The sequence below is a fragment of the Loxodonta africana genome, chromosome 7 (genome assembly GCF_030014295.1).
Source record: "Loxodonta africana isolate mLoxAfr1 chromosome 7, mLoxAfr1.hap2, whole genome shotgun sequence".
Taxonomy (NCBI): Eukaryota; Metazoa; Chordata; class Mammalia; order Proboscidea; family Elephantidae; genus Loxodonta; species Loxodonta africana.
The window spans coordinates 86559290-86584645 of NC_087348.1; the positions used below are offsets into that span (position 1 = coordinate 86559290).

The window sequence follows — 25356 nt, forward strand, 5'->3', positions numbered from 1 at the left end:
ATCATTGAGTTTATATAAACAAAAAAGGATGCCAACTCTTCCATGTTGATCTGACTTTTAAAATGGTTTAAACAGAATCCTATGCCATCCGATCCCCATGTGCTGTGTCAACAGAGAGAGGCCAGCCCTGCTCGTTCCCTCTCTAAAAGGCTCTCCAGCACTGTTCTACTGCCTTCTGAAGACAAATCCTGTCCTCCCAAGAGTGGCACAGACAGAACTGGAGATCCCTGAGCTTAACTTATTATTTCCAAAAGCCTAGTAGAATATACCATAGACTGCCAAAAGAACAAACAAATCTGTCTTGCAAGAGGTACAACCAGAATGCTCCTTAGAAGCAAAGATGGCAATACTACATCTCACATATTTTGAACATGTTCAGGAGGGATCAGTCCCTGGGGAAGGACATCAGGCTTGGTAAAGTCGGGGGCCAACGAAAAAGAGGAAGACTCTCAACAAGATGAAATGACACAGTGGCTCAATAATGGGCACAAGCATAACAACGATTGTGGGGATGGCATAGGACTAGGCAGAGTTTCGTTCTGTGATACATAGGGTTGCTATGAGTCGGAACCGACTCGACAGCACCTAAGAACAAGTAAAAAATAAACATTTTCTCATGATAAGGTCTCATAGGCCCACTAGAATAGCAGGTTCTTTTGCTTTTAGCTGGACTCATATCATTTAATTAAAACAAAAAAATTGACAGTTGAAATATTTTGATTCATAGAAAAGGAGAAGGAAATTATCACTTAAGAAACATACTTTGTTTGGCAGATAACATCTTTTAAAATCTAGTGTCTGTGAAGGGAGAGGAGAAACAATAATGATGCACTTGGTTTAGAAGAATGAAAGTCACCCTATGGAGGTCAATCCCCTTGGGTCAGTGCCTCCCACAGGCCACTGTTCCTGTTTCCACAGGCTCAAATATGCAAACAACAATTCTACGCTCTAAGATTCTAAAAAATCTACCCAGCATCTCTTCCTTTAGAGAACTACCTCTCTCCCCATCTCACATCGTCCTGGAGAGACTGCAAATCACAGCATCCCCCCCCCTCCACACACACACACACTCCCACTATCACTACTCTGTATAGGTCTGTGATCCTGACTATGCTAATCTGATTCTTCCTCCACCTATCAGACTCTACACCAAAGACACTTAGGAAAGAGAAACGAATGAAGCCAAGTCATCCGACAGCAGCCCGTTAGAGAATGCTAATAATCCTCTAGTCTCTGCAGCTGGTTCCCTGGAGTTGCTCATGTTCTTGGTCCTTCCTCAGGCCTGCTTGTTCAGTTCTTTCTTAATTACCTAATCTCTCTCTGCCTCATTTTCCTCATCTGTAAATGGGAACAATAATAATACCTAAACTTTATAATGTTCTTCTGAGAAATTAATGAGTTAATATACATAAGGCACTTGGAACAGTGCCTTGCACATAAAAAAAAAAATTTTCGCACACAGTAAGCATAATAAAAATGTTGAGTCGTTTTTATTGTTAAAGTTCAGAGCTGGCCAATGTAGGGATTAGCACTCTCCTGCTAAGATCTAAATAACAGAGAGAAAAGACCGGCTCCCGACATTAGTCAGAAAATGTTAACAACATCAACCACATAGATGATATTGACATTAGCCAGCTTATGTTCTGAACACAAATGACCACTGTGTATATCATCTAGCTAAACTCACACCAGGCAGGACGGGACAGTGCCAGAAAATTACATGCTCTGGAAATCATCACTCCAAAGACATTGCCTTTCTCTGAATACTGAAGCAAATTGTTGGAAGAAATAGGACACAAGATGATTCTCACTTTTAGTTTGTGAAACCACCAGGTATGACACACAGTGAGCAAATCCTGAAATGACATGTATTTATTTCTCACATCTTAGCTGTGAACCACAACACTGTGCGCTGAAATGTTTTCCTCTGTTCATCATCAGTGGGGCCCCCCTCCTCAAACTCACTCCATTGTCTTACATCTTCCTGTAATTTAGAACACAGTGGAAATATTCCAAATAGTTGTTGGGTCCAGAAATAAAGTTATTACCAGAAAAATGCCTTGGGCTGTTTTCTAGTGTTATGATTCATAATACTGTTTCTGCCCTCCCTTGGTGACTTTCCCTTCCCAGCTACTTCTGTGTGAGCTTTCAGAAAAGGCCAGAAATGTGCTCCCTGCCATCTTTCATTTTAAGTACCTATTTGTGAAGACCACTCTTAAAAATCAGGCACTTTAGCCCCGACATTATTAGAGAAAAATAAGAAAACTAAAATAAATGATACTGATAGATTTTTCCCAGCAGTGCTGGGTAAATTCCAAAGCTCAAGTCACTGCTTGACCTCTCATCAGTAGACAGCCTAAGTTACTCAGGCGCCATTAAAGAAAAGCCCCCAAAAGGAACTCAGCTTCCAAAGAATTCCAGGAAGCTGTCTGCTGTAGCTGCCTAGTGCTTCATCTAAACTGACAAAACACAAAGCTAACAAGAAGCCCCAACTTGTCTATCCAAGAACCAGGATTAGAATCCAAATATTCCTACTTTAAATATAATATTTCTCTATCTATATTATAGATGGTCCCTTCCAGATCTAAAACTCTATAATCTTAGGTAAGAATTTAAATAAAAATTAATTTGTGTATAAATTTTTGAAGGAGAAACTAATTTAAAAATTTAAATAAAAATTGAAACTGCCTCATTCCTACCAAAACTGTTCTCTACCAGTGCTTTCAACCATGGTAATACAAGGAAAGATGGTATGGAAAACACTGAACAGAAGACCCAGGTCTAATTCCCAGCTCTGCTATTAACTATATATGTGACAATAAACAAATCATTTTAAAAATCTGGGCTGTAGGCTCTTCATCTGAACAATCAGGGTCTACATCCCTGGTGGGTCACTCATGTTTAACCCTTCTTAGCATCAAGACCTGCTGTAAGAGACCCTGGGAAGAGACTGCTTCCAATCTTGTTGGCATCAAAGGAAGCTCTGGTCACAGAGACAAATAGAGAGGAGGCTAAAGTCTTGTTTTTCCATTTCCAGTCAAGTTTTAAAAATTTACACAGGTCTCTCACTCAGAACTCTAAAGCAAATGCTCAAAAAAGAAAAAACATGGCGGGGGAGGGGGGGCCAGAGTCATGGTTCAGCAGTTTTACACATGAAAAAGATCTAAAGTTTTCATTAATAATAAATTCAACATGAGTCAGCAGAATATCTAATCAGACTGCATTCGCACATGCACGGGGTTCAGAATCAAGGAGTTGACAGTCCAGCTCAACTCCGTGCTTAATGAACCACGCCTGGGATTCTGCATCCACTTCTAGGAGCCATGAATCTAAAAAGGACATTAACAAAAGTGTTCCCGGTTAGGAAACCAAGATGAGGAGGAGGCTGAAAAAACATACTTTCCTCAGAGAACTAGGGCTATGTAACCTGAAGAACAGAAGACTCAGGGGAAAGTCTATCTGTACTTCCACTCTGTCTTTGAATCATCTCGGACTCAGCAGAGCTGAGGCCAACCAGGGAGCTACAAAAAAAAGGGGCTGGCTCAGAGGCCAAAAAACTCCCTGTCACTGGAGGTAAAGTAGCAGAAGCTGGGAGAGTCCTGTGGGGGCGGGAGGTGAGGGTGAGGAGAAGAATAGGGTTATGATGGGATTCAAAAAGCATTCTAATAAAGAACAACTTCACAGGCCTGGTCTGTTTAGAGCACACGTCCCCATTTCCAGCAGTGACTATATTCAGTCTTATTCAGTGACTATATGTAGAAATCATTTCAATAATTTGCCCTTTACTAATCATTTTAGATTAATGTCCTTTTAAGGCCAAGCTGCTGTCCATCATCTTCTCTCTTCTCTAAATTCCAGCAATTAGGATTGAACAACCTGACTGTCTATTACCTTCTGAAGACTTCCATGCCTTCCAGAGGTCCTCCACACTGATGAGTTTATCCTCGCCGTGGAACGTGCTATGTTTCACCGTTGGGTCATGGTAATTGAGGTCTTCCCTCAGGAACTGCAAGGGAAATGCACACAAGTTACAAGAGATGCCTGGGAGCCAGCCCACCAAGATCCACACACAGGTCATCGGCCTCTAGCATTCCACCGCACATCCCATCTACCCAACCCACAAGCGCATCACATCGGTCATGGATCCTTCCATGCACATATGTCTTCGTTGTCAACTAGACTGTCTTTTCTTCTTTGTTATATGCTTCACTTGAAAAAAAAAAATGTGAATAAGAAAGTCCTTCCTCATATTGTTTTATTAAATTTTGGAAAGACAATAAATGACAGCCAACTGGACTTCAATAAGCAAGAAGAGGGAAGAAGGAATTTACAATTTTACAAAAACTTATTTATACATTAAGCAATATGCTGAGAACTTCCATAATATTTTTTCATCTAATCCTCGTAACCAATGAATTATCACACCCACTTTACAAAGGAGGACAGTAATATCTCTTGAAGATTATGCAATCTGCCCCACATCACTCTGGGTTTAGAGAGGTTAAATTATTTGCTATGTTAACTTTAAAATGTGTCCACACAGTCTTTGATACACCTCCCACAAAAGGTAGACTCCCCTCCGCTTGAATATAAGCCGACATTAGTGACTCATCCTCTAACAAATAAAACGCCACAGAAGTAACGTCATAGGATTTCGAAGGCTAGGTCAGAAAAGACAATATAGATTCCATCTGGCTCTCTCTCTCTTTGGGACATAATGCCTTGGGTAGCACTGAGCCAACATTTAAGAAGTCTGGCTACTGAGAAGCTACCATGCTGTAGAGATTATGTGGGAAGATTACACGGAGATAGAAAGAAATGCCTGAGCAGCCCCAGCTATTGAAGTCTTCCATGTCAGAAATGTGAGTTCATAGCCCTTTAGGTGATTCCAGCCCCCACCTTTCGAGTCACCTCATCTGACACCAAGTGGACACAGATGTGAGCTGTCTCTGTTGAGCCATGTCCAGATTGCAGATACACGAGCCAAATAAATGTTGGTTGCAGATACATGAGGTTTGTTATGCAGCATGAGATAACTGAAATACTTGCCCAAGGTTACACCCATTAAGTGATGGAGTTAGAATTCCAAACCAAGATGTTTGACTTCAAAGTCCAAATTTTTCTTTCACACTGCAAATCCTATCCCTCAATTATATGGAATGTTTCTTTCTATATTATACTTTTACAAGAAAGAAGGAAAACAAAGGTTTTAGAAATTTAACTGGTGGTTAACTTCATCAGTAATCATTCAGCCTGATTCTTAACATCGTTAGTATATACTGGACTGAACATTGATCAATGCTTTCCTAGATCCTCAAACATCAAAGAAATACGCAATTCTCATCACTGTATTACCCTTGCTCTCGCAAGAACACATTTTAGTAGGATTCTCAGAAACCATTTCTTATCCATCTGTCTTTATTCCCAGGTTCAGGAAAGGGTCTGGCCCAGAGTAATGTCAAAAAGTGTTGTTGACTGAATGAATAGGTGGCTGACAGAAAAGTCTCAGACTTCCTGGGCCCAAAATCAAGAGGTGATTTCTCCTCCTGGGTTTTGCAGACGTGAAGATATCCAGGCTTAATAACTCAGGAGAAAAGTTTGAAGACAGTCCACAGTGGAGCACTCTCAGGCTACCAGAGTGTATGCTACTGGGCACAAGGAACTTGACAACATCCACAACTATACTCTAATGCTGCACTGTCCAACAGAAGTTTCTGCAATGATGGAAGTGGTCTACATCCCCGTCGTTCAACATGGTAACTACTAGCCACATATGCCTACTGAGCACCGGAAACATGGCTAGAATGACTGAGGAACTGAATTTTCAAAAGTTCAAATAATTTAAACTTAAATGTGAATAGTCATGTGGCTAGCCACATATGGGACAGACAGTACCTTGGGTACTGGAAAGGGATGGCCTAGCTAGGCTCCCATTGAGGCTAGAATGGTGCAGGGAAGTCAAGACCTCTGGAGAGATGAGAAAGTGAGAGCATGTGCAGGTTTAACAATTCTTCGTGCCCTCCAGCCACAACTAAATTCAGATCTTTTTGACACCTGAGGGTTAGCTTCTGCAGCTCCCCAATCTCTCATTTGAAATGAATAAGAGAATCTACTTTCTAAAGGATTAAGTAGGTGACCTGAAGGACTCAGAGCAAGGAAATTTTGTCAATATTTAGAAAGGCAAATTGACTAACATATTTTATATATTCGGATTTTTTAATGGTCAGCCTTGTGGGCCACCTGACGTTTGCTATAAATTGTGAATCTCAACACTTTTTTTTTTCTCAAGTTGCTATCCAGTTATCCCAATCTCATTCATTAAACAGTATCTTTCATTAAAGACATTTTTTAAATGTTTATTTAATCATAAATTAAGTCCTTACATATAGGCAGATATACTTCTAGTTTTTCCACTCTTTTGCACTAAATCATACTTCTGTATTTGTGCCAGCACTTTACTATTTTATTACACTTTTTAAAATTTTCTAATGTCTGTGAAAAGAGAGAGTGGAAAGAAGAAGTATGCTGTCTCATTACGGGGAGAGCAACTAGGAGTATACAGCAAGGTGTATATAAACTTTTGTATGAGAGACTGACTTGATTTGTAAACTTTCACTTAAAGCACAATAAAAATTAAAAAAAAAAAAATTTCTAATGTCTCGACTCCCCCTTCCCATGGCTCTTCTATTTCAGAATATTTCTTGTCATTCTCAGCTGCTTATTTTTCAAAATGAATCTTAAAACTATTTCAGTAATTTTATTGGTTGCTTCTACCGGACACCTAAGTGATGAGATCACTGAACCTTAAATGTTAGACATTGGAACATCTCAAAGAAGACAGGGTCACAAGCAGTCTGAGACAGTCTGTCTAAAAGCAAAAATTCATTTACTCAGCCACTCATTCATTCATTTATTCAACAAACATTTAATGAGGATCTCTATGCACCAGCATGGTTCCAGGCTCTAGAGAGGCAGTAAGTAGTAAACAAAACTGACAAAGATCTTTATCCTCATTGAGTAACAGCCATTGGGATGAAAGAGAAAATATAAATAAACAGAAAGAGAAATAGGGAGTGCCAAGAGAAGTGGTATTACAGGCTTGCCATTTGAATTAGGGGAGTCAAGGAAGGTCTCATTAAGAAGGTGATATTTGAGCAAATAGCTGAAAAGGTGTAGGAGAAAGGAATGCAGAATAACTGGAAGAAGAGTATCCCAAGAATAGGGAATGGCAAATGAAAGGCCCTGCAATAGGAACATACTTGGTATGTTCAAGGAGTAGCAAGGAGGTCAGTGTGGCTAAAAAGAAATAAGTGAGGTGGTGGCTAGTAGGAAATGAGCTCAGAAAAGCAACAGGGGTCCAGATCTTAAAGGGCCTTGTAGGCCATTATAAGGTCTTTGGCTTTCACTCTGAGATGGAACCTTTTGGAGGAATTTGAACAGAGGTACAACATAATCACATCTACATCTTTAAAAGGATTTTCCTGAACACTGTGTTGAGACTGTAAGGAGGCAAGGACAGATGCAAGGAAACCTGTCAGGTGGCTACTGCAATAATCTAGGTGTGAGATAAAGGTGGCTTGAAACAAGGTGGTATCTGTGGAAATGATAAGTTGTCAGGTTCTGGACATATTTTAAAGAGATTAAATCTATAATCCTCATGCTTGTTTAGTTTTGATTAATTAGCTCCTGTAAGATATATCTTTCCTTGGTCCTCATAGGCTCTGACCCAGACCATCTTAATCTGAGACTAGAGAAACACATATCTCATACACACCTGCCACTACCACCAGCTAACTCCAAAAAACCATCCAGTGGGAGACACTAGCTGCTTACAGAGAACAAATGAGAAATGGGCTACTTTCATAGCTAAGTCAGATCACTATGGGAGTGAAGCACAGAGAAGTTCATGGAAAGAAAGTACACGGAGGATCTGCAAAGGGGCTCACACAGAGGCCCTACTGGTGCCACCAAGCTTGCAAAGGAGTGGGGTCAGAAAGCAAGATCAGTGAGAAGATAGTGCCAATTGAGAAAGGTGTGCTGACAGAAGCTCTATCTAGAGGAAGGGACTGATGCTGAAAGTAATCTGTTTGGAGAACTAAGAAGTGAAGCTGCAACAATCAGGCCTGAAGAGTCAAAAAGGCAGTGTACTATAAATACAAACAGCTCAGAATTTGTAGAATCAGATCATTTACCTCCTGTGTGACTTTTGGGCAAACTACCTAGCTCCTCTGAGCCTGTTTTCTCCCTCAGAATGAGGGCTAATAACACCTCTCACTCAGTTGTGATAAGGATTAAATAAGATACTTTCTCAGAAGCCATAAACTGCCTTTGGATATGCCTTTTACTAGCCTGCATGGCATTTTATGAAGTTGAATTTATGTTTAAAAATCAGAAAATTTTATGAAAAGGTTTTTTGAAAAATATTCTTTCTAAAATGAAGGATAAGTTGTTGCATCTAGCCCCTTCTACAACTAAAAAAGAGGCACAATGCCTGGTGGGCCTCTTTGAATTTTGGCGAGTTTTCATTTGGGTGTGCTACTCCAGCCTACTTATCAAGTCACTCAAAAAAACAGCTAGTTTTTTTTTTTTCTTTTATTGTGCTTTAGGTGAAAGTTTACCAATCAAGTCAGTCTCTCATACAAAAAGCCATACACGCCCCACCGTGCATTCCCAGCTGCTCTCCCCTTAATGAGACAGCACATTCTTCCTCTCCACCCTGTATTCCCTGTGTCCTTTCAACCAGCTCCTGTACCCCTCTTCCTTCTCATCTCGCCACCAGACAGGAGTCTCCCACATAGTCTCATGTGTCTACTTGGGCCACAAAGTTCACTCCTCACCAGAATCATTGTCTATCTTATTGTCCAGGCCAATCCTTGTCTGCAGAGCTGGTTTCAAGAATAGTTCCAATCTTGGGCTATTAAAGAGTCCGGGGACCTTGACCATCAGGGTCCCTCCAGTCTTGGTCAGACCATTAAGCCTGGTCTTTTTATGAGAATTTAAGATCTGCATCCCACTGTTCTCCTGCTCCATCAGGATTCACTCTCAGTGTTCCCTATCAGGGCAGTCATCAGTGATAGCCGGGCACCATCTAGTTCTTCAGGTCTCAGGCTGATGGAGTCTCTGGTTTATGTGGCCCTTTCTATCTCTTGGGCTCATAATTGCCTTCTTTCTTTGGTGTTCTTCATTCCCCTTTGCTCCAGGTGGGTTGAGACCAATTGATGCATCTTAGATGGTCACTTGCTAACGTTTAAGTCCTCAGACGCCACTCACCAAAGTGGGACACAGAACATTTTCTTAATATATTTCATTATGCCAATTGACCTAGAAGTCCCCTGAAACCATGGTCCCCAAACCCCCATCCCTGCTACTCTGACCTTCAAAGCTTTTGGTTGTATTAAGGAAATTGCTTTTGGTTCAGTCCAGTTGTACTGACTATCCCTGTGTTATGTGTTGCCCTTCCCTTCACCTAAAAAAATTTTTGTCTACTATCTAGTTAGTGAATATCCCTCTCCCTCCTTCCCCACCCTCATAACCATCAAAGAATATTTTCTTCTGTGTTTAAACTTTATCTGGAATTCTTATAATAGTGATTTCATACAATATTTGTCCTTTTGCAATTGACTAATTTCACTCAGTAGAATGCCTTCCAGATTCCTCCATGTTATGAAATGGTTCACAGATTCATCATTGTTCTTAATTGTTGTGTAGTATTCCACTGTGTGAATACACCATAATTTATCCATTCATCCTCTGATGGACACCTCGGTTGCTTCCATCTTTTTTGCTATTGTAAATAGTGCTGCAATGAATATGGGTGTGCATATATCTGTTTGTGTGAAGGCTCTTATTTCTTCAGGGTATATTCCAAGGAGTGGATCTGCTGAGTCGTATGGTAGCTCTATTTCTAGGTTTTTAAGGAAGTACCAAATTGATTTCCAAAGTGTTTGTACCATTTTACATTCCCACTAGCAGTAAGTGTTCCAGTCTCTCTACAACCTCTCCAATATTTATTATTTTGTGTTTTTTGGATTAATGCCAGCCTTGCTGGGGTGAGATGGAATCTCATTGTAGTTTTGATTTGCATTTATCTAATAGCTAATCATAGTGAGCATTTGCTCATGTATCTGTTAGCTGTCTGAATGTCTTCTTCTGTAAAGTGCCTGTTCATATCCTTTGCCCATTTTTCAATTGGGTTGTCTTTTTGTTGTTGAGTTTTTACAGTGTCACGTAGATTTTAGAGATCAGGCACTGATCAGAAATGTCATAGCTAAAAACTTTTTCCCAATCTGTAGATAATCTTCTTACTCTTTTGGTGAAGTCTTTGGATGAGCATAGGTGTTTGACTTTTAGGAGCTCCCAGTTATCTGATTTCTCTTCTGGTGTTTGTACAATGTTAGTAATGTTTTGTACACTGTTTATGCCATGTATTAGGGCTCCTAGCATTATCCCTATTTTTTCTTCCATGATCTTTATCATTTTAGATTTTATATTTCAGACTTTGATCCATTTTGCATTGGTTTTTGCGCATTATGTGAGGTATGGGTCATTTCATTTTTTTTGCAGATGGATATCCAGTTATGCCAGCACCATTTGTCGAAGAGACTATCTTTTCCCCATTTAACAGACTTTGGGCCTTTGTCAAATATCGGCTGCTCATATGTGGATGGACTTATGTCTGGATTCTCAATTCTGTTCCATTGGTCTATGTATCCGTTGTTGAACCAGTATCAGGCTGTTTTGACTACTGTGGAAGCTGCTAGTTTTGAGTGGAGCCAGAACACGAGAATGCTCTGCAACAGGTTCAGGCTGCCATGCAAGCCACTCTGCTGCTTGGGTCATATTATCCGGTTGATCCAATGCTGCTTGAAGTGTCAGTGGCAGATAGAGATGCTGTTTGGAGTCTTTGGCAGGCCCCTTTTGGTTAATCACATGCAGACACTTAGGATTTTGGAACAAAGCCCTGCCATCCTGTGAAGATAACTACTCTCCTTTTGAGAAGCAGTTTTTGGCTTGTTATTGGACCTTAGTAGAAAAAGAACACTTAACCATGGGCCACCAAGTCACCATGCAGCCTGAGCTGCCCTTCATGAACTGGATGTTGTCTGATTCACAGAGTCATAAAGTCAGACATGCACAAAAGCACTCCATCATTAAACTGAAGTGGTATAGAAGAGATCTTGCTCAAGCAGGACCTGAAGGCACATGAGGAAGTAGACCAAATGCCCATGGTCTCCACTTCTGTCACATTATCATCCCCTTCCCAGTCTGCAACTATGGCCTCACGGGGGGCTCCTTATGATCAGTTGACTGAGAAAGAGAAAACTCATGCCTGGTTTACACATGGCTCTGCACGATACGCAGGCACCACTCAAAAGTGCACAGTGGCAGCACGGTAGCCCCTTTCTGGGACCTCCCTGAAGGACAGTGGTGAAGTGAAATCCTCCCAATGGGCAGAATTTCGAACAGTGCATCTGGTTGTTCACTTTGCTTGGAAGGAGAAATGGCCAGATGTGTGATTGTATACTGATTCATAGGCTGGGGCCAGTAGTTTGGCTGTACGGTCAGGGACTTGGAAGGAACATGATAGGAAAATAGGTGACATGGAGGTATGGAGAAGAGGTATGTGGATAGGCCTCCCTGAATGGGCCAAAGAAGTGAAAATATTAGTGTCTCATGAACGCTCACCAAAGGGGGACCTCAGCAAAGGAGGATTTTAACAATCAAGTGGCTAGAAAGACGCACTCTGTGGAAAAATCATTCTCTTTCTCCAGCCACTCCAGTCATTGCCCAATGGGCTCATGAACAAAGTGGCCATAGTGGCAGGGATGGAGGTTACGCATGGGCTCAGCAACATGGAATTTCACTCACCGAGGTTGACTGGCTACAGCCACTGCTGAGTTCCCAATCTGCCAGCAGCAGATACCAATGCTGAGTCCCCGATTTGGCACCACTCCTCAGGGCAATCAGCCAGCAACCTGGTGGCAGCTTGATTACTTTGGACTGATTCTATCTATGGACAGCATTTTGTTCTTACTGGGACAGACACCCTGCATACAGATTTGGCTTCCCTGCACACAATGCTTCTGCCAAAATTACCATCCATGGACTTACAGAATGCCTTATCCACAACTATGTTATCACACACAGCATTGCCTCGGATCAAGGGACTCACTTCACAGCAAATAATGTGTTGCAATGAGCCCATGCTCATGGAATTCACTGGTCTTACCATGTTCCCCATCATCCTGAAGCAACTAGTTTGACCAATGCTGGAATGGCCTTCTAATGACACAATTACAGCTCCAGGTAGGTGGCAATACCTTGCAGGGTTGGGCCAATGTTCTCCAGGAGGTTGTATATGCTCTAAACCAGTGTCCAACATATGGTACTGTTTCTCCCATAGCCAGGATTCACAGGTCCAGGAATCAAAGGGCGGAAATGGGAGTAGCATCACTCACTATTACTCCTAATGACCCACTCACAAATTTTTTGCTTCCTGTCCCTGTGACCCTATGGTCTGCATAGGGGTCTTAGTTCCAAAGGGGGAACGCTCCCACCAGGAGACACAACACTGATTTCACTGAACTGAGAGTTAAAATGCCACCCTGCCACTTTGGGCTTCTTATGCCTCTAGATCAAGAGGCAAAGAAGAAAGTTACCATACTGGCTGGTATGATTGATCCTGATTATCAAGGTGAAATCAGATTGATATTACATAATGGAGGTAGAAAAGAGTATGTCTGGAATGCAGGAGATCCCTTAGGGCATCTCTTAGTACTAACATGCTCTGTGATTAAAGTCAATGGAAAACTACAGCAACCCAATTCTGACATGACTACTAAAGGCTCAGACCCTTCAGGAATGAAGGCTTGGGTCACCCCACCAGGCAAAGAACCACAACCAGCTTAGGTGCCTGCTGAGGGTAAAGGGAATACAGAATGGGTGGTGGAAAGAGGTAGTTCTGAACACCAGTTACGACCACGTGACCAGTGGCAGAAACAAGGACTGTAATTGTTTCTAGTATTTCTTCCTCGTTTTGTTACGTGTGTGTGTGTGTGTCTGTATATAAAACCAAAAACCAAACCCGCTGCTGTCAAGTCGATTTCAACTCATAGTGACCCAACAGGACAGAGGAGAACTGTCCTATAGGGTTTCCAAGGAGTGACTGGTGGATTTGAACTGCCAACATCTTGGTTAGCAGCCTTCGCTTTTAACCACTGCGCCACCAGGGCTCCGTGTGTGTGTGTGTGTGTGTGTACACACACATACATATAACCAAAAAAAAAAAAAAAAACCCCATTGCTGTCACTTCCAACTCATATCGACCCTATAGGACAGAGTAGAACCACGTGACCTACAGATCTTGGGATTCACAAGCCAGCTCCCAAAACCCACAAGCCAGTAGCCTTCTGCCTGACCTCCCAGTTTTGGGTTTCTTTAGCCTCTGCAACCCACAAGTCAGGAGAAGCCTCCAGTCTGATGCCTGACCCATGAATCTGGGACTTGCCAGCCTCTACATCTGCATGATTTATTTTCTTGAGATAAAACTATATATATATATATACTTCACTGATTTTACTCCTTTAGAGAATCCAGACTAAGACAATGTCTATCTCCCCTATCAAATCGCAAACCTCCAGTAGAAGGTTCCAGTTACCAGGACTTAAACATAACATAAAGTGTGTTGTACTGAACTGGAACTTTGTTATCCAATATACTAAGGTAAGCACTACCACATCTTACTCTCAACACTGTCTCACATACAGCTAATAGCTAAAGTCTGATTTTAGACAAAGTTTCAAAGCAACAAAAAACAAATACAAAAGGCAGCTTACTGTTTCAGACTCCTAACAAGCAGCTCCTCCCTCAAGAAGGTCTAAGAAGGCTCCCTAAAAGTCTTGCCTTACCATGGGAAATGCAGCATTGGCTAGAGCTGCAGCTCAATAGCTCTCTGAAGAGCCAAGGGACCAGCTGTCACTGGTATATTTAGTTCTCCAAGCTCAGAAAAGTGATCTCCCTGGCAGTGGCACAAAGCCTGCAACCTCATCCCAAGTGTCAGTGAAGGAGTATGGGTGGGAGCAGAGAGGAGGGGAGACATCTCTCTAGAATTCCCACAAATTTAGGCCCTCCAGCTCCATCTTCTGACATAAACTCGAAAGATGAAGAGCACATCTTTGGGTGCATGGATCTGGGCAAGTCTTTCACATTCTTCCTTAGAAATCATTATTCCTCTCTCCCCTTTCCAAGCTTATTTGCTGCTGCTCACCTTCTATGTCTCCCAAACTAAAACACACCACCTCCACTTCCACTTCCCTACACACATAATATTTACCACCCGTTTAGAACCCACAAATCACAAACCCCAGATGTGAGCGGTTTCCCAACTCTTGTTCAGCTCCTGAACATCTAGCAAGGACCCACATTTTGGTTATGACAGCTCTGAATGCCATTTATACAGAGTACTGGGACATGGATTTCATAGGATGAAGTATATGTATTCAATGAGATCAAAAGCCATTGCATGAGGGCAGAGACATTTCTCACTCATCTTTGTACATTTAGTCTTACTTTTGCTAGTCCATCTACCATACTAGTCACTAGAATGACCTTGTAAAGCACAGATCTAATTGCATCAATTCACATGCTTAAAATCTTTCATGGCTCTGAATTACATACAGGATAAAGCCCAACATCTAGGCCTGCCATTTAAGGCCTTTTATAATTTGGCCCATACACTAACTTCCCACTCTCATTCCTAGCCACTCTCCCTCCTACCAGATACCTTACACTCTAGGGATCAGGAAACTATGGCCATAGTCCAAATGCGGCCCACTGCTTATTTTTGTGAATAAAGTTTTGTTGAAATACAGCCACACTCGTTCATACATGTATTGTCTATGGCTACTTTGGAGCCCTGGTGGTACAATGGTTAAGCATTTGGCTGCTAACCAAAAAGTCGGCAGTTCAAATCCACCAGCTGCCCCTTGGAAATCCTATGGGGCAGTTCTACTCTGTCATATAGGGTCACTATGACTCAGAATCGACTTGATGGCAACAAATTTGGTCTGGTTTTATGGCAGCTTTAGTACTACAAAGAAACCTTGGTGGTGTAGTGGTTAAGTGCTATGGCTGGTAACCAAAAGGTTGGGAGTTTGAATCCACCAAGCGCTCCCTGGAAACTCTACAGGGCAGTACTACTCTGGCTTATAGGGTCACTGTGAGTCAGAATCGGCTCCACTGCAATGGGTTTGGGTTTTTTTTTTTTAGTACTACAAAGGCAGAGATGAGTACTTTTGACAGAGACTGTATGGCCTGCAGAGCCTAAAATATTTATAGTCTCACTCTTTACAGAAAAAGTTTGACACCCTCTGCTCCAGATACATCAAGCTACTTCAGACTCCCGGAACAAAGTATGCTCTTATATCTCCATCCCTTTGCACATGGTTCCCCATTTAAAATGATTTCTCTAGTGTGTCTGCTAAAAAAAAAAAAAAGTCACTGCCTCTGTGAAGTTTTCCAGACCTCTCCCAGGCAAGTTAATTGCCCTAACATACTTGTTCCCTTAGTTCTTAGGGTATACATCTATGACAGGACTTATCCCATTATACTATGTTTACTATTTAATTACCTACCTCTTACTCTAAGCAGCTCAAAAATAAAGATTATATTTTATTTATCTCTTTATCCAGCGTCTTGCATAATCTCTGGGACACCAAAAATGAATAATTAATTGATTCTGTAAGCCTACCTCCAAGTATACGGCCTGTCACAGAGAAGGTTATTAGATAACTGAAGTAATGTCTCCCCCACTTGAGTTTGCCCTACAACGCCCAGCGGAGTGCTTAGTTTAATTAAAGTAGCTAGTCAAGGCATATTATATCTACTGAACAGAAGAAAGAAAAAGGTCCCCAAATTGCCAGCCAATGTGAAACAAAGTTATCTAGCTAGAACCCCAAGGGTTACCCTTATTTGGATTCAGCGTACCTTGATTCTTGAGCCAGACTGACTACCCTCGGTTTGAATTCTGGTTCTACCACTTACTTTCAGAGCATCATGCACATCATTTGTAACGTGGAGATAACAGCAGTATCAAACCTCAAAACGTCCCCATACTGGAGGGGTGATTGGGTATTAAATCAGTTAATTTGCACAAAGAACTAAGAATACTGCCTGGAAAAAAATGAGCTCTTATGCTATTACTTACATATTTTTAATATATCGTAAGAAAAATATGCTGTTGTTGTTAGGTGCCATCGAGTCAGTCCCAACTCATAGTGACCCTGCAAAACAGAATGAAACACTGCCTGGTCCTGAGCCATCCTTACAATCCTCGTTATGCTTGAGCTCATTGTTGCAGCCACTGTGTCAATCCACCTCGTTGAGGGTCTTCCTCTTTTCCGCTGACCCTGTACCCTGCCAAGCATGATATCCTTCTCCAGGGACTGATCCCTCCTGACAACATGTTCAAAGTATATAAGACGCAGTCTCGCCATCCGTGCCTCTAAGGAGCATTCTGGTTGTACTTCCTCCAAGACAGATTTGTTCGTTCTTTTGGCACTCCATGGTATATTCAATATTCTTCACCAACACCACAATTCAAAGGAATCAATTCTTCTTCGGTCTTCCTTATTCATTGTCCAGCTTTCCCACGCACATGATGTGATTGAAAACACCATGGCTTGGGTCAGGCGCACCTTAGTCTTCAGGGTGACATCTTTGCTCTTCAACACTTTTTAAGAGGTCCTTTGCAGCAGATTTACCCAATGCAATGCGTCTTTTGATTTCCTGACTACTGCTTCCATGGCTGTTGACTGTGGATCCAAGTAAAATGAAATCCTTGACAACTTCAATCTTTTCTCCATTTATCATGATGTTGCTCATTGGTCTAGTTGTGAGGATGTTTGTTTTCTTTATGTTGAGGTGCAATCCATACTGAAGGCTGTGGTCTTTGATCTTTATTAGTAAGTGGTTCAAGTCCTTTTCACTTTCAGCAAGCAAGGTTGTGTCATCTGCATAACGCAGGTTCTTAATGAGTCTTCCTCGAATCCTGATGCCTGTTCTTCTTCATATAGTCCAGCTTCTCAGATTATTTGCTCAGCATACACATTGAATAGGTATGGTGAAAGAATACAACCCTGATGCACACCTTTCCTGACTTTAAACCAATCAGTATCCCCTCGTTCTGTCTGAACAACTGCCTCTTGATCTATGTAAAGGTTCCTCATGAGCACAATTAAGTGTTCTGGAATTCCCATTCTTTGCAATGTTATCCATTATTTGTTATGATCCACACAGTTGAATGCCTTTGCAGAGTCAATAAAACACAGGTAAACATCCTTCTGGTATTCTCTGCTTTCAGCCAGGATCCATCTGACATCAGCAATGATATCTCTGGTTTCACACCCTCTTTCTGAAACCGGCCTGAATTTCTGGCAGTTCCCTGTCGATATACTGCTGCAGCCATTTTTGAATGATCTTCAGCAAAATTTTGCTTGCGTGTGATATTAATGATATTGTTCTATAATTTCCACATTCAGTTGGATCACCTCTCTTGGGAATAGGCATAAATATGGATCTCTTCCAGTCAGTTGGCCAGGAAGCTGTCTTCCATATTTCCTGGCATAGACGAGTGAGCACCTCCAGGGCTGCATCTGTTTGCTGAAACATCTCAATTGATATTCCATCAGTTGCTGGAGCCTTGTTTTTCACCAATGCCTTCAGAGCAGCTTGGACTTCTTCCTTCAGTACCATCGGTTCCTGATCATATGCCACCTCTTGAAATGGTTGAATATCAACTAATTCTTTTTGGTATAATGACTCTGTGTATTCCTTCCATCTTCTTTTGATGCTTCCTGTGTCATTTAATATTCTCCTCATAGAATCCTTCACTATTGCAACTCGAGGCTTGAATTTTTTCTTCAGTTCTTTCAGCTTGAGAAACGCTGAGCGTGTTCTTCCCTTTTGGTTTTCCATCTTCAGCTCTTTGCACATGTCATTTTAATACTTTACTTTGTCTTCTCGAGACGCCCTTTGAAATCTTCTGTTCAGTTCTTTTACTTCATGAATTCTTCCTTTTGCTTTAGCTGCTCGACATTCGAGAGCAAGTTTCAGAGTCTCCTCTGACATCCATCTTGCTCTTTTCTTTCTTTCCTGTCTTTTCAGTGACCTCTTGCCTTCTTCATGGATGATGTCCTTGGTGTCATTCCACGACTCGTCTGGTCTTCGGTCACTAGTGTTCAATGCATCAAATCTATTCTTCAGACGATCTCTGAATTCAGGTGGGATATACTCAAGGTCATATTTTGGCTCTTGTGGACTTGCTCTGATTTTCTTCAGTTTCAGCTTGAACTTGCATTTGAGCAATTGAGGGTCTGTTCCACAGTCAGCCCCTGGCCTTGTTCTGACTGATGATATTGAGGTTTTCCATCGTCTCTTTTCACATATGTAGTCAATTTGATTTTTGTGAGTTCCATCTGGTGAGGTCCACGTGTACAGTCGCCATTTATGTTGCTGAAAGAAAGTATTTGCAATGAAGAAGTCGTTGGTCTCGCAAAATTCTATCATTCAATCTCCAGCATTGTTTCTATCACCAAGGCCATATTTTCCAACTACTGATCCTTCTTCGTTTCCAACTTTTGCATTCCATTCGCCAGTAATTATCAATGCATCTTGATTGCATGTTCGATCAATTTCAGACTGCAGCAGCTGATAAAAATATTCTATTTCTTCATCTTTGGCCCTACTGAGTGGTGCATAAATTTGAATAATAGTCGTATTAACTGGTCTTCCTCGTAGGTGTATGGCTATTATCCGATCACTGACAGCGTTGTACTTCAGGATACATCTTGAAACGTTCTTTTTGACGATGAATGCAACATCATTCCTCTTCGAGTTGTCATTCCCAGCATAGTAGACTATATGACTGTCTGATTCAAAACAGCCAATACCAGTCCATTTCAGCTCACTAATGCCTAGGATATCGATGTTTACGCGTTTCATTTCATTTTTGAGGAATTCCAGTTTTCCTAGATTCATACTTCGTACATTCCAGGTTCCAATTATTAATGGATGTTTGCAGCTGTTTCTTCTCATTTTGAGTCATGCCATATCAGCAAATGAAGGTCCCGAAAGCTTTACTCCATCCACGTCATTAAGGTTGACTCTACTTTGAGGAAGCAGCTCTTCCCCAGTCACCTTTCGAGTGCCTTCCAACCTGGGGGGCTCAACTTCCAGCACTATATCAGACAATGTTCTGCTGCTATTCATAAGGTTTTCACTGGCTAATGCTTTTCAGAAGTAGACTGCCGGGTCCTTCTTCTTAGTCTGTCTTAGTCTGGAAGCTCAGCTGAAACCTGTCCTCCATGGGTGACCCAGCTGGTATCTGAATACCGGTGGCATAGCTTCCATCATCACAGTAACACGCAAGCCCCCACAGTACAACAAACTGACAGACATACGGGGGAAGAAAAATATAAAGATACTAAAAATGTATAACCCATAAGTAAGGGAGATCCATAAAGGAGATAAAAGATGGATATTTCTTGAGTGCTTCCTATATAAGGAAACCCTGGTGGCATAGTGGTTAAGTGCTACAGCTGCTAACCAAAAGGTCAGCAGTTCAAATCCACCAGGCACTCCTTGGAAACTCTATGAGGCAGTTCTACCCTGTCCTATAGGGTCACTATAAGTCAGAAATGAGTTGATGGCAATGGATTTGCTTTTTTTTTTTTTTAGTTTTCCTATATAAAGGCCATGTGTAATGAAATCAGAGACAGAATTAAAACAAGGCACTGTATTTAGTCTACTGATGTCTAAGGTCCTTCCTGTTTTACTTTATGATTCTTACTTTGAAAGCTCTAAATCCTTTTAAAATCTAAACTTTACGACCTTAAGCAAGACCCTCTCTGGGCCGGCCCCTTCTAGACACATCAACTTCCACTTTCTCCCATACCCAAGGATAATGAATTACTTGAAATTACCATGCTCTGCACCAGTCCAATATCTTTGCACACCATATTCCCTCACATAGAATGCTCTCCTTCTCCTGCTCACTCCTGGTCATCTCTTCAAACACAGATCACTTATCAGTGACTCTGTACACAGATAAAGCTAACTTAGGTCCTGCTCTTCTGTGACTCTCTCACGGTAATCACTTATCACACTGCAGTATCCTCATCTGTTTACATGCCTGTCTCCACCACTAGGAGAATTCTTTCCAAGGCAGCAACTTCACCTTTCCTCTTAAATCTGTTGCCGTAGAGTCGATTCTGACTCATAGCGACCCTATAGGACAGAGTAGAACTGCCCCCATAGTGTTTCCAAGGAGCAGCTGGTGGATTTGAACTGCCAAGCTTTTTGGTTAGCAGCCTGAGTTCTTAACCACTGTGCCACCAGGGCTCCACCTTTCCTATTACTCCTATACTTTCCAGCACCCAGCACACATGCAGGTACAGCGAATCCCTCTGGGGTTGATAAGAAAGCTCAGTCCATGCATGGCATGGAATCATCTTTGATGTCCTCAGACATCATACTGGGCACATGACACAGGTCAAATCCTAGAGGCAGCATTTAAAGTTGCAGCTTTGCCAGGTACCTGACCAGGATGGCAAAGACTAAGAAATTCTTATACCTCCATGCTTGCAAACTATCAGGAGGACCAAAGTATCCAAGCTAGCCAAGGGTTACCAGTTAGGGAATCTTTGTCTTATGAGAAGAGGATGGAAATAGATCACTAATTAGAAATGATTTCCTGAGAGAGATGGGATTATCTTTTTAATTTGGGTCAATACTGCCACATTCACACAGGATAAATACACAGCACTGGGACAGAATGCATTATGGGAAAGAACGCTTACAAAAATTAATGGGTTAGAGAGAAGTTCTTGCATAACAGTGTGAGGAGCTAGGTGGGCCCACACCCCAGAAATAGTTGTGAAAATTATTTTTTAGAAACAACCATTTAAACTCTCTAGTAGTGTTCCTAAAGACATATGGCAAATGAAGAAATATTTATTCAAGAAAATCTACTAAAACTCAGCAAGAATGAACCAAGACTTGCTCCTTTCCTCCCCACTCCCAGCTCAGCAAGATGAAAATTCCACTCAAGATTTACATGGCCAAAAATATAGTACCCCTCTCTCCCCAGCTCCCAGGTGGAGGTTTATCTTCCCAGAAGGGGCTGGGCGTCATCATTTCTCATCCTGCCCCCAGCTACCTGCTGCCAAGGCTAAATCCTGAGTAAAGAATGGCTAAGAGGTGGGGGCTCCCTTCTTCCACCCAGCCCCTACTCATGAAATAGAGGCTCTACCTTGGACCTGATTCCACTGAAAATACTGGGATGCCAAGTGCCCTTGCCCCTAGTTCCTAAGATGTCAATTCCACACTGGGTGGGGCAAGTCAAGAAGACCTGAGGCTATTGTCCACACCTTCACCAGGCACTCAGCTCCAAAAGCAGAGGTATTACTCAGATAGAAGCATGTCATTGTTCCCACCCTCAGCTTCAAAGCCCTGGCTTAAAATTTTGCCTGGGTTTTAGGTAAAAGTAGACCATAAAACAGGGAGCTCCATAACACTTCTCAAAAGAACTGACTTAATTTGCAAAACAGTGTGGAGAAGCGTAAGGGTACTCTCAAACACAGTAAAAGTTGTGGTAATGGGCAATTAGGAAGGGATTGGTAGATTCATTGCAGATATAGGCTAAATTGTAGGCTGGCTAGTTTACCAGAGAGAACCAAGGAGAGAATGAATCTCAAACACTGACTTCAAGAACTATCCCTTCAAAGACGCATAGATTTGATTGGATCAATTTGTGGAACAATTTATGCTGCAGGGCATTGTTGAAAGCAATAAAAAGCAATCAGCCAACAATTTTAGTGGAGCTTAGCAGTTGGGTGTGGTGAAACAAAGAAACAGTCAAAGAGAGCCCTGCCAAAACCACTGTCATCCCGGGGTGACTATGAGCATACTAAGGCCGCAACCCTGAGGTGCCCCATCAGAGGCTTCATACTGCTGATTTCTCATCAGAAACCATGGAGGCCAGAAAGCAAGGAAATGACATATTCAAAGTATTATCAGAAAAAGACTGTGAACCAAGAATCTTATTATATTCAACAAAACTATCTTTAAAAAATTATGGTGAAATAAAGACACTCCCAGATAAACAAACAGTGAGAGAGTCCATTGCTGGCAGACACATGTTACAAAACACTAAAGAAAGTTCTTGAGGCTGAACCCCAGAGAGTAATTTGAATCCACATAAACAAAATCTGTTTCTTTTTAAGTAGATTTATTCACTCATTCAGTCATTCGTTCAACAATATTTTTGAGAACCTGCACTGTTGTAGGTGCGAAGAATGTAACAGTGAACAAAACACACCCATTGCCTTTATGGACCTTATAGTCTAGGCAATAAACAGTAAAATAATGAGCAAATGATAGAATGCAAAAGGTGATAAGTTCTTTAAAAAAAAAAAAATAGAGAGAGAGATGTGTAGAAGATCTGATTGCCAGGGGTGTGGTAGTATAGGTTCAGGTATCAAATAGAGTGGTCTGAGAAAGGTCTCATTGGTAAGGTGAAGTATAAGCAAGGTATAAAGTATTTGGTAGCATGAGGGAGTTAGTAAAGTGGCTATCTGGAGGAAGAATATTCTAGGCAGAGGTGGAGTGTCTGAGGACTCAAGAAATGTGGCTGGAGTGAGCAACCACAGGGGACAGAAGTAGGAGAGGAAATCAGAATGGTAACTGGGGACCAGATCACATAAGGCCTTGGTGACTCTTATGGTGACTTTCACTTTCACACTGAATGAAAATGGAGCTCTTCTAGGGTTTTGAGCTGAGGAGTAAAATTATCTGGCTTACATTTTTTAAAAAACAACTTTCTGGCTGCCACATTGAGAATGGACTGTAGTCAAGGTGATCTATTCAGAGTCTGTTAGGCCTCAGTGCCTGCAGTGGAGTGGTGATGAGAAGTGGATGGATTTTGTATATATTTTGAAGGTAGAGGCCACAGAATTTAACAATGGATATGAGATGGGAGGGGAATTACAAATAATTCAGAGTGTTTTTTGGCCCAGGCACTTGAAACAATGGAGTTGCCTTCAACTGAGGTAGGAAAGGCAGGTTTCAGATGAGGTGATGTTTAGAATCCAGTTTTGGGCACATGAAGCTTGAGATTCCTTTAAAGCTCTTTGAAGAAAACTTATGGGTAAATCTTCATTGGCTGAGTATATGATATCAAAAGCCGGAACAACAAAAGAAAAAAATAAATTGGACTTCACCAAAATTTAAAACTTTCTTACTTCAAAGAACACTATCAAAAAACTGAAAAAACCCACAGAATAGGGAAAAATACTTGCAAATCAAATATCTGATAAAAAAAAAAAAAAAACTTGTATCTAGAATACAGAGGAAAAGAGGAACACCCTTAACCAGATGGATTGACGCAGTGGCTACAACAATGGGCTCAAGCATAACAACGATTGTGAGCATGGAGCAGGATCAGACAATGATTCGTTCTGTGGTACACAGGGTGGCTATGAGTCAGAACCAACTTGACGGCACCTAACAACAACAACATCTAGAATATATAAAGAATTCTTAAAATTCAACAGGTAAGAGACAAATAAAAACCACAGTAACGTATCACTTCACATCCACTACAATGACTATATCGAAAAAGTCAGAAACGAAGAAGTATCGTCAAGGATGTGAAGAAATTTGAACTCTCATACACTGCTGATAGGAATGCGAAATGATGCAGCCACTTCAGAAAATAGTAGTTACTCTGGTAGTTACTCACAGTTAAACAGAGTTACCATATGACCTAGCAATTCAACTCCTTGGTATACACCCAAAAGAAAGGAAAACATATGTCTACACGAAAACTGGTATGTGAACGTTTACAACAGCATTATTTATAATAGCCAAAAGGTAGAAAAACCTAAATGTCAATCAACTGATGAGTGGATAAATAAAATGTGTTATATCCACGCAATGGAATATTATTCAGCCATAAAAAGGAATGGCATACAGATACGTGCTACAACATGGATGAACCTTGAAAGCTTTATGCTAAACACATAGATTCCTTTCAAATGAAATGTCCGTTGTTGTTGTTGTGTGTCAACAACTTGATTCCAACTCACAGTGACCCTATAGAACAGACCAGAACTGTCCCATAGGGTTTCCTAGGGTGTAAACTTTATGGGAGCAGACTGCCAGGTCTTTTCTCCCATGGAGTGGCTGGTGGGTTCAAACTGCCAACCTTTTGTTTAGCAACAAAGTGCTTAACCATTGCACCACAAGGGGTCCTATGAAATGTCTTAATAGGCAAACCTGTAGAAGTAGATAAGTGGTTGCTTAGGGCTGGGAGAGAGAGGTTAGGGAGACAATAGCTAAAGGGTATGGAGTTTATCGTTGAGGTGATGAAAATGTTCTAAAATTGACTATGGTGATGGTTGTATATACCTATAAATATATTAAAAACCACTGAATTGTATACTTTGAATGGGTAAATTGTATGTGATGTGAATTATATCTCAATAACACTGTTTTAAAAAATTGATAGGCTAGACCCAATTTCTATAAAAAGCCAGATAGTGAATATTTTAGGCTTGGCAAGCCATACCGTCTCTGTCACAACTACTCAACTCTGCTGTTCTAGCATGAAAGCGGCCAGACAATACGTAAATGATGGGAGTGGCTGTGTGCTAATAAAGCTTTATTTAAGGGTATTCAAATTTGAATTTTACATAAATTTCACATGTCATAAAACATTTTTTCTCCTCTGAATTTTTTTCCCAACAGTATAAAAACGTAAAAACCATTTTTAGCTCACAAGCTGTGTAAAAACACAAAGCAGGTCATAGCTTGCTGACCCCTGAGCTATATGCACTTAATTCTCTCTCCATTCTGCCTTCAGGGACTAAAAAAATCTTTCATCCTTACAAATCCCAGGAAAAGAGGGAGCCTTGATTCCCCTCGCAGATCTTCCCCATCACTATCTCTCCCAGCATGGCTTTCCAAGACCCCAGGACACTGGAAAACGCAGCCAAGTATTCAACAGCAGTAAATCCTCCCGGACTCCATTTCCAAAATAGAACACAAACTTTAATCAACTCAGTAAAAGAGTCAAGAGCTCACCATGCGTTGCTTCTAAATGCCACTCACTTTGGGCAGTGGAAGGGAAGAGACTCGGAAGCAGAGAATACAAGAGAATAAGACAAATTCATGGTCCCCTCAAGAAGCTTTTGACTCCTAATCAACTCTGAGAGGGAAAATTTAGGTTTATGCATCAATAAGCAATACAAAACAACATGTTCTTAAGAAGAAAATCTCCTACTAGACTGCCAAAGTACC

At 41.3% G+C, this 25356-nt stretch overlaps 1 protein-coding gene across 3 annotated transcripts in view; it reads right to left on the reverse strand.

Annotated features, from left to right (window-relative positions):
• Positions 1–25356, reverse strand: part of STIM1 (stromal interaction molecule 1) — a 212186-nt gene that overhangs the window by 52960 nt on the left and 133870 nt on the right. For all 3 annotated transcript variants that reach the window (XM_064288598.1, XM_064288595.1, XM_064288597.1), the window contains one exon: positions 3892–4006. In XM_064288598.1, the coding sequence (XP_064144668.1) occupies positions 3892–4006 (115 nt within the window). The remainder of the gene's footprint in view (positions 1–3891; positions 4007–25356) is intronic.